The sequence below is a fragment of the Phaethon lepturus genome, unplaced genomic scaffold (genome assembly GCF_000687285.1).
Source record: "Phaethon lepturus isolate BGI_N335 unplaced genomic scaffold, ASM68728v1 scaffold40544, whole genome shotgun sequence".
Lineage (NCBI taxonomy): Eukaryota > Metazoa > Chordata > Aves > Phaethontiformes > Phaethontidae > Phaethon > Phaethon lepturus.
In genome coordinates this window covers 2,613-11,994 of record NW_010537832.1, presented here as the reverse complement: position 1 = coordinate 11,994, position 9,382 = coordinate 2,613, and the positions used below count along the sequence as shown (strand labels likewise).

General features: G+C 44.2%; 1 protein-coding gene across 2 annotated transcripts in view; it reads left to right on the top strand.

Moving 5' to 3' along the window:
- The window catches only part of DDX6 (DEAD (Asp-Glu-Ala-Asp) box helicase 6), a 12,670-nt gene extending 6,746 nt beyond the window's left edge, over nucleotides 1-5,924 (top strand). Inside the window, exons 9-13 of one of the 2 annotated variants that reach the window (XM_010286604.1) lie at nucleotides 152-268; nucleotides 2,057-2,120; nucleotides 3,046-3,147; nucleotides 3,892-4,071; nucleotides 5,411-5,924. In XM_010286604.1, the coding sequence (XP_010284906.1) occupies nucleotides 152-268; nucleotides 2,057-2,120; nucleotides 3,046-3,147; nucleotides 3,892-4,067 (459 nt within the window). In that variant the 3' untranslated portion in view covers nucleotides 4,068-4,071; nucleotides 5,411-5,924. Of the gene's footprint in view, nucleotides 1-151; nucleotides 269-2,056; nucleotides 2,121-3,045; nucleotides 3,148-3,891; nucleotides 4,220-5,410 lie in introns of those variants that run through there. The other variant, XM_010286603.1, reaches the window with a different exon arrangement.
- The last annotated feature ends 3,458 nt before the right edge of the window (nucleotides 5,925-9,382 follow it).

Here is a 9,382-nt window from a genome sequence, read left to right as displayed (position 1 = left end):
CCCCGCCCCGCCCCGCACCCCAAGTACGTACTGTGTTAATTACCAGCAGCATACGTGCTTTGCTTTCTTCCTGGAAGGGATTTAGACTTAGGTGTTGGATGATTTGTTAGCAAAATGCTGTGTTTACTGAGCACGCTACTTATATGTTCAGCTCCAGATTAACCAGTCGATCATTTTCTGCAACTCCTCTCAACGGGTTGAATTGCTAGCCAAAAAGATCTCCCAGCTGGGCTATTCCTGCTTCTATATCCATGCTAAAATGAGGCAGGTGAGTATGAAGTTAACAGCGGTTTATTCCACACCACCCCAAGCTTTACTGCGTAGCCGAATTAAGTCTCGTGCTTGCTTTAAATTTGCACGTGCTTTGGAAACGGGTATTTCTTTCTTACCCACTTGTTCTCAGACTTCTGCCCCTCAGCCTCTTTCTAGATTCTTCAGTGTAGCTGGTTGCTTGATATTCAGGAGTACTTCAGGTCAGCTTAATTAGTCCGGCGTAAGCACGGCCACAGCCAGAAGGCACAGTTTTTATTGCTGCTGCCTTGCTTTCGCCGGCATGGGGAGCCATGGTAGACCGCACAGCGTAAGCAACGGAAATGAAAGCGAGCCTGATCTAAAAGAAGCGACAGAATATCCAGTACTTGGCCTGTTTAATGCCCTGCCTGGCTTTGCAAACAGTAAATCGTGCGCTGTGACTGCAGGGGAATCTGAGAAGTTGGGAAGGTGGCTTCGATCAAACCTCGTGTTGAAAGCTGCGTGTGGCGGCTGAGCATCCGTGGCCTTGGCGTAGATGGTGAAAAATGCCAGTGCAGCTTTGCTGGTGCAGAGGCTTCTGTTAATTGCATGTGAGCTCATGTGTCCTTGAGCTTCGTACCCTTGTTTTCAGCCAGCGTTCTGTAAGACCTTGTCAGAAGATTGAAGTGGTGCCTGTGAAACAGTAGTACTTTAAAACGAAACACTTTTTAAATTTCATATGTAAGCTAGAATAAATTCAAGTGAAAGCTATAGGGGAGACCTGGCTTGCTGTTCATGGAACTGACAAGTAATGTCATTTGTTTGCTGGGCTGTATGCAGACCAATAATTAATTGAGCAGAAATAGAAGTGGCGTCAGTATTGAGAACAGAGAGACACACAAATGGGTTCCTTGAAGTCTGAGGGTTTTTTTTTGTATGCTTTTGATCGGTTGGTAAATGATCTTTGTGATGAAATGCAGGTATGTTTGTGCAGAAACCTTTGACTTGTTCTTTCCTGCTCTTAACTGCACTTCGTAACGGTAATACTACTTAATCCTTGTGTGGCCCAAAGAGACGTGTTTATGAGAGGAGAGTCTTCACAGGCAATTGACTTGTCCTACTTCTAAATCTGAATCGGTGGCGAAAGATACTCCGTATTGGAAAAGGAAGTTACTGCTGGCTTTGGTGTTTAAGGGAACAAATAAACTTGCATTGAATTTGGCAGGGGGCTGGAGGAAGGCAGTGGTGAAAATACCAGGAATTAAAATAAACTTTGGGCGTGGGACGTTTTCTTTGGTTAAACTGTATTTGCACAGAACCGTGTGTCACAAAACACGGCCCTACCCGAGTTCTTGTAGTTGCGTGTATGCTGGTTGCCATGCTTACTGCTTGCAGAAATCAGTATGCTTATTGGGAAGGGGAGGGCTAACAGCTACATCATTAACTTGATGCCATTCCTTCTACTAGTGATCTTCCTGTCAGTTTACCTTCCTTGATGCCCGTTTCATGTAATTGTCACTTAAGATACTCCTGTTCCGAGACAGCTTTGATGCGACTGTGGGAGGCTTTAAAATACAGTCAGTTAAGTGCCTTTGTCTAACAGTAGTAGCAAGGGCCCCTCCAGTAAGTTCTTGAGAATGAATGGGTAAGAAGTGCTAGAAAATACATACTAGCAGCTTTGTTTGACTCGACTGTTCTCTAATGACAGGGGGGAGGCTTTCATGTGATTGAAGTTCAGTGGTTGTAACTTGAATATACCTGAAAGTCACAGCTGTTTGTTTTTGCCTGTTTGTTTATCTATCTATCTATCTATCTCTATTTGCAGGAGCACCGCAATCGTGTGTTCCACGATTTCCGAAATGGCTTATGCCGCAATCTTGTTTGCACTGGTGAGAGTTCCTGAATGTTTTCCTGTTTCTGAAAGTTGTGATAGAAAGCGGATTAGGCGTTATCCCAGGTGTAATAGATCCCTTCATTTGTAATAAAGCAAAACAATATGTTTTGGTAAGACCTCTTGGTCACGCCTGCATGTAGCAGGGTGCAGCACCCCTTTAGGCATACAGGTTTTGTCTTTGGTGACAAACTGTGAAGGTGCAACTTGCTAACAAATCCTTTTACTGTGATAGTGTTTTCTGCACTGGTTACGTTTTCTGTACATTTTCACGTGTGAGTGCTCTCTGAATTGTTGGGCTATAAGCTGTACGAAATACTGGTAGAACTGTGACTAGGATCACCCGAGTAAGTTTTGACGGTTCCCTAAATGTTTACAGCTCATCTTTTCTAAATATTTTTATAGTTTTGATTGGCCTGTTTATGATCCGAGTTCTCCATTGTGCGGCTTGTTCGGACAGTACTGTGGCAGTGTCCGTGGATCACTACATGCGTCTGGGTCGTCTTAACGAAAATGACCTAGAAGCGGAGTAAAAATACTTGAGCTAGTGGGATGTAGTTCAGGTCTCAGGTCTGTGACCTGGGCGACGTGTGATCATGGGTGAGGAGGTGCTTGTATAAGAAGGCCTGCTCAGAAATAGTCTAACGTGGAAAAAGCTAGCTTTGTGCCAATTACGTTTTTTGGCACAGCTGTGCGGATCTGGTGTTTCGGTCATTCTTGTAGTATTGATGTTTAAAATGGATGAAGAGCGAGAAGCAGCCGTAATGGAATTGTACGTAAACTGCCTTTTGATACGAGGGAAACTCATCTCTGGAAACTAGTGCAAGCCAATGTTAATGATTGTTTATCTGTCCACCCTAAATACTGTCAGCATTTTGAGCTCATTGAAATTAACTTTCTTTGTGACCTGGATTGTCTTTCAGATCTGTTTACCCGAGGTATTGATATCCAAGCTGTGAATGTGGTGATAAACTTTGATTTCCCAAAGCTGGCAGAGACTTATCTCCATCGTATTGGCAGATCAGGTGAGAGGAAAACCATCTTTTGGGGACAACTTTGCTGATGACCTTGATGTTTCTTAGGCTTGAATTGGCTTCTGGTTTTTATTTCTGTATTGGAGAATTATTTGGGGTAGCTTTGATTTTTCTGATATTTTATTTTTGAGTATCATATCGGACTGCTATCCTCACAAATATCTGAATAAAGGGCTGTTGTCCTGAAACTGACCTGAACAGCCTAATGGGGGGGGGGGCGGGGGCGTTAAGCAGCCTGTTTTGCTTTAATCTCGGGAGGCTTACTGATGCTCCCGTTCGCAGTTTGGGAAAATTCTATGCTGAAAACTTAGCTTCCGTGGTGTCTTAAGTGTAGCTTTCTTCTGCGTGTGCTCCGAGGTACATTTCTAATGTCTGGACATCAGCAAACTATATTGATAAGAAGGGCAGTAAACGAAAGAACTCGGTGCACTTGAACTTGGTAGTTTGGGCTTGTTCAAGAACTCTGTTATGCTGGACGTGCATAATGCAGTAGTGGAAGATTTTTCGTCGATAATTAATGAGGAGGTTTGGTCAGAGCCTTTTGAACCTCCTGGGTTTTCTTATTCCTATAGCGGTATTGAAACTCTACCAAAAACTGTTGTGAAAGTTGTAGAGACCTGTGGTGGGGTCTGGATTTGCTTTTATCATCCAAGAGCGATGTTAATAACTCCACAGTCTGCAGACTTTTTCAACCAGTTCAGTATTGGTTTTGTTGTTGTTTTTTTTTTCTTAAAGGTCGCTTTGGTCATCTTGGCCTGGCCATCAACTTGATCACCTATGATGATCGATTCAACCTGAAAAGCATTGAGGAACAGTTGGGAACTGAAATTAAACCCATACCAAGCAACATTGACAAGAGCCTGTATGTGGCAGAATACCACAGCGAACCTGTAGAAGATGAGAAACAGTAAACATGTGAGTATGTAAACCTTCCTGAATAGAGAAGTCATGTTGGATGGAAGAATAGCTGATGTGTGAATGTTACCGCGGGGAAAGAGGGACCCTAACTGATGCGCTGAAGAAGGTCTGAATGTGAAAACGAGGGTTTGAAATAGACTGTTGGTGCAAGGAATTCTGTGGATGCGCTGAAGCTGGGAGGGGAGGATGAGCAATTCTTAGTTGTTTTAATTGAAATGCTGACCATATGCGAAGGAGACCAAAAATGGGGTAAAAGCGGGAGCGGGGAAAGGTGTTGGAGAGGCCAGGATGGCTATTAAGTAGCCTAAGGAGTTCTTTCTGTATTGCTTAGCTGAAACAAGAAATTGGTGAGGGTCAGAGAGGAAAGTGGCTCTCCGAAAGGTGAGGAGAGAAAATGGATAGCTTTGAGAACAGAGTACCATCAGCAGAGCCTAAGCATCTCACCAGTTAGAAGCAACACGTTCAAGCTAAAGGTGCTGCATCTTTTGCATCCTCTCATGGAACTCTTGCAAGTAAAGAAAGCTGTAATTCATCTTTTCTGCCACTGGAGGTCGTCTATGTAGCTTTAAGAGAAAACGAGGTTTGGCTGTCAGAGACTCCTCAAAAGTGTCCCTTTTCTGATCGTTGTCTGAGGAAAAACTGCTGAAAACGCCCTGGATTGCAGTCAGGCCAAATAGCTACAGGATGATGTTTAATCTCGTTTTAGTTAAGATGCCGTATCGTGCAAAATCAGACACGGCACAGCTTGGGTTGGAAATCGTTCTTTTATGTACTCTTCTCGGAGGTGATGAATTAGAAAGAGAATCCCAATGAAGCTGGTGAAATTCTTCTCTGGTGACAAAAAAAGTCGCCATAGAAGCAGACGGCTAGATAGCGTTAAAATGGATGTAAGTCCCTTCTTTGAAATCATGCAAGGATAGCGCTAGCTAGTGACACCAAGCTGACTTGCAGCCTCTGCTTTGCTGGCTGAGCTTTCTGCACATTTTATAAATAAATGGAAAAAAACCCAACAAACCAGGTGATGAGGAACTTGGAAAGGGCTCTTGGGTGGCTTCCTTACAGGGAATGCTGTGACTTTGCCTGAGAAGTGTTTGCCGCTTCTTGAAGGATGAGAAACGGGTAGGCAGTCATGCTCCATGGGCGTAGTAGGGCATTAGCAGCACCTTTTCCTGCAAAGCTGTGGTTGAGGTTGGGCTGTTCCAAATGCCCTTTGCGTTTCCATAGCTGCTGCATAGTCAGTGTGATGCATTATTTGCGTTGTGGTTTTGCACAGAATTGATTTAACTGTGGGTGTTGTGGTTGTTCTTTTGTTTTTTTAACTTATTTATTTTTTTAGGCTTTGATTACACATGCCAGAAGGTGAAGCCCTTTGATCCAGATCTGTGACACATCGTTTCTTTGGGGATACCCTTCTCTTTGTGGGTTTTTCTTCGTCTTTTCATTTCGGAACTATGAAGACTAAAGAGCTCGGCCTTTTTTTCTTTTTAAATTTGGCAGCAAGGAAGAAAGAAGATAAAAGGAGGAATGTTTTTTGTTTTTCCACTCGTTTGCACTGTGTGCTGATTGAACATTCGTTGCACTAACTGCTGGTTTTAAATTTTTTTTTTCTTTGGGTGGGAGGGGCAGCAAGGGAAGAAGAGAAACCCTGAAAAGAGAAGCATCTTGATGAATACGAGCTTGTCTGCTATTTCAAATTCTTCAACAGTCGACTGAGTGCATTTCAACTTCTCCCTGGTTACTCATCTGTTTTTAAGCTAAAGAGCTTGTTACTTATTCGTGCAAAGTGCCTTATGCTATGAGACCATTCACAGTATCACCTTTCCGACACAGCCCAAGGAATCAACAGCCGTTTTTGGTTTCCGGTCAAAGTTCCCCTCTCTTCCCCCTCTCCTCCTCCCCGAGTACTCAAGCCCAGGGCTGGGAGGTGACATGTATTGGTAATACTACTTTTTTCTTCAACTTTTTTTTTTTTTTCAATTGGAGGAGTTGATATGCATCTGCAGTTCACCCACACTGTAAATACCTGTATTTAAAACAAAACCAACATAAAATCTGGGCTGATTAGGTGCAGCATCATAGCTCCAGATGGAAAGAGCAGCCTGTCATCCTTTGCGGGAGCCATAAGAAAAGCTCTATGCTCTAGCAGAACACTAAAGACTGGTTTCCATAAGAGTCTCCATTAGTAGTTACAGCACTTGATATGTAGACTTGTTTCAGAGCCATGGCCCTCTTTCCTCTGGTGCAGTGTGTCCCATAGAAAATCAGATGTGTATATTGTACAAACTTTGTAAATATGATTTTTTTTTTTTCCTGTTTGGGTTCATATATAACTTTTTCTTTTGTGATGAAGGTTGCTGGGGTTAAAGGGATTAGACTGATTATGGGAGCAGCTAAAGATGAGAGGGGCTCAGTTTTCTGCAACACTAAACAATGGGAAGTGCTCTGACCTGTGTGAAGAGCAGGCCTCTACAAGCATCCCTTGTCAGGGTGGCTTTGCTCTGGTGCTAGCAACACTGTCCTGTACCGCTCATATGGAAGAGATCACTTATGGGGCGGCGAGGCCTCAAAATCTGCAGCCTGTTGGGAGATGCTCTTTGATTTCCCCCTTAGAAACTTCAGGAACCTGACAAGCTCTGAAGGGGGCCATGACCCGTGTTCCACCATGGCGCAAGGGAAATCTGGCCGGTGTCAGTGTTGCTGAGCAGTGTATGCGTAAGGTGTGTATTTGGGTTTAAGAGAAACCATGGAAAACCAATTTACATGCATAAACTGACAGTTCTGGAGCTTTACGGGATCGATTTACTTCCTGCAGCATTGTGCGTTTTCTGCCCAGAGCGGCTTCTGTACAGACTTGTGAGCAGGCAAGGGCAAGCCCCTGTTAATGTCAGAAGCTGCAGAAAGCTGCTTGCCATCTCCTCTGTTTTGGCATGAATTGCTGTCTGTCATTTTGCATTGTATATTGCTGAGAAGTGCTTTCTGGTCAAGTGGTGTTGCTTTAAATTGTGCCCCTCCCAACATGCTTGATGTTTGGCCTGATCTACAGGCAAAAGGAGTGAGACAAATCAAAAAACCGTGCTCTTTTTAAATTCCCTTTTAGCCTGTTCACCAACACCGTCAGGAGGCACCTGGACGAACGCGATCCCTTTCGCTCAGTTGTTTATTGCGTATACAGATGCTGCACTTGCACTGCGCTTGCTTACCTTTGAGGCAGGAGTTAATTGTCTTAATTTCTTCCCATCTGGACCCTTTTCTTAAATTCAAGTCAAATTGTTTGGAACTACAAGGCGGATGTACCTATCCGTTTCCTTGAGGATCATAAATAGAAGCCAGGTGCCTCCTGACAACAACTTTACAAGATGGAAAGTTTTTTGTGTTTGGGTTTTTTTTTTTTTCCTTTTGTCAGCAGTGACTCCGTAATTGTAGCAAATGCTGCACTAGAGTACAAACTCAAGAGCTTGGTCACAGATGCTCTGTGAGCCACACAGCTTACATCTGACTGGCAGGTACTAAATGTAAACAATTTTGGGGTGCTTTTTGGGGGCGGGGGGTGGGAGTTTGTGGGTGGTAACTTTGACCAAAAGTAAAATCTTGCTCTTGTACTGCAGCCAGCTTATGATTTTCCAGAGAGACAGGAGAGGGATCATTTTAGTGCAACAAGTACATGAAAACTGTAAATAAAAGTTTTGTATCTTAGCAGGGCACGCACATGTAACAAGAACAGGATAGCGATGTCGAGTCAGACGTGTGTGCTCTGCTTGGATTTGTGGTAGGTTAGCCTGGTGCCATGCGTCGATGGTCCCTCTTGAAGCACAGAACTTTTGAAAGTATTACTTTAAACTCGGCCTCTAATTGAGGATTGGCACTTACCTAAACTATCGGGGGCACCATTTTTTAGGTGGCTTCTTGTCAAGAAGGAAGCAGCCTATTTTTGGTGCTAGTAGGCTATCTCTAACGGATGCGATCTTGCAAATGGAAAGATGCTCCAAATGACTAGGGTAATCCTAGTTTTTTTTGGTTTTTTTTTGGGTTGGTTTCTGTGGTTTTTTTTTTTTGTTTTGTTTTTTTGTTTTGGGTGTTTGTTTTTTTGTTGTGTGGTTTTTTTTTTTTTTTTTTTTTCCCCTACCCAGGAGTAAGGAGCGTGTGTGAGTCTTGGCTTCCCGAGATTCTTTGCGAGCTCCTGTTTTTGCTGGTCACGTACCGGCCTTTACATTTGTGCGTTAGTCGGAGCCTTCAGTGATGAGCCCTCGGTCAAACACTTCCTCTGACAAAGATGACGTGAATGAGAATCTGATGCAGTCTGCATTTTTCCCCTCACAAGTCTAAAAGCGTCACTCGGTGAATCTGATGAAATGGAGCTTCATGGCTGGGTGAAGTGGCTGTGAAGAGGGTGACGCTGGTCTCTGGGTGTGCGCCGTCAGGAGCGCGTTACAGTTGCTGCAGGGCTTTTCCCGAAGGGAGGGGGGTGGGTTGGTCTCAAATAGATGTTTCGGTTTCCAGAATGAGATGGGAGCATCTTTCCTTTGCCTTCTGTGACACTTTTTTTGTGGGTAAGAACAGGGAAGCTCAACATGAGTTCATGTTGTGTACGTGTTGGTATCAAATCATCTCATTCTGATCTTTTGTTCTTTATTTTTTACTTGGGATGGGGGAGGGTGTCTGCTCCAAGGATTTAAAAATGCTTCACGCACTTGTTTTTTTTTCAAATGGCCGATAGGACGCAAACCTGAGCAGATGGCTGGCCTGCCTCGGTTTCTGTTCTAGAGGTTCTGGAGATGCCACGCCACATCTCCCGAGCTGCCGTTGTGGCGGTTCTTGTCCCAGTGCTGGACTTTGACGCCACTGGGGCCGAGAGGCTGTTGCTCTTTGAGGACGGAGCAAATTTTGTTCCCCGGCACGCCAGCGGTACGGCCACCGTGGTGAAGGTTGGGCAACAGCAGTCTGCACAGGGAGTTTTCCGATTGCTGTGAACTTCCGGTCCATCTTTTGTGAATCGCAGGTTCTCTTCAGAATAAACCGGGTCTCTGGACTAAAGAGCACGCATCCGATCTTCAAAACGAGGCCTTGGCAGATGATCCTATAGGTTTTGCTCAGTTCACCGTCGTGTTGCTAAAAATGTCCCAGCGTGGTGGAAGCATTGTTAAATTCTGCTGTAGACAAGTTACGGAAGGGTGAGGAGGGGTGGGGGGAGGGATGGGTTTTTTGAGATACAGCCTTGCTGTATTTTAACCAATAATTCTGGGGAAGGGTGTCAGGAGAAGAAAATAGTCACTGTTCCCTTTATTAAAAGAAACTGCAACTTTTATTTCAA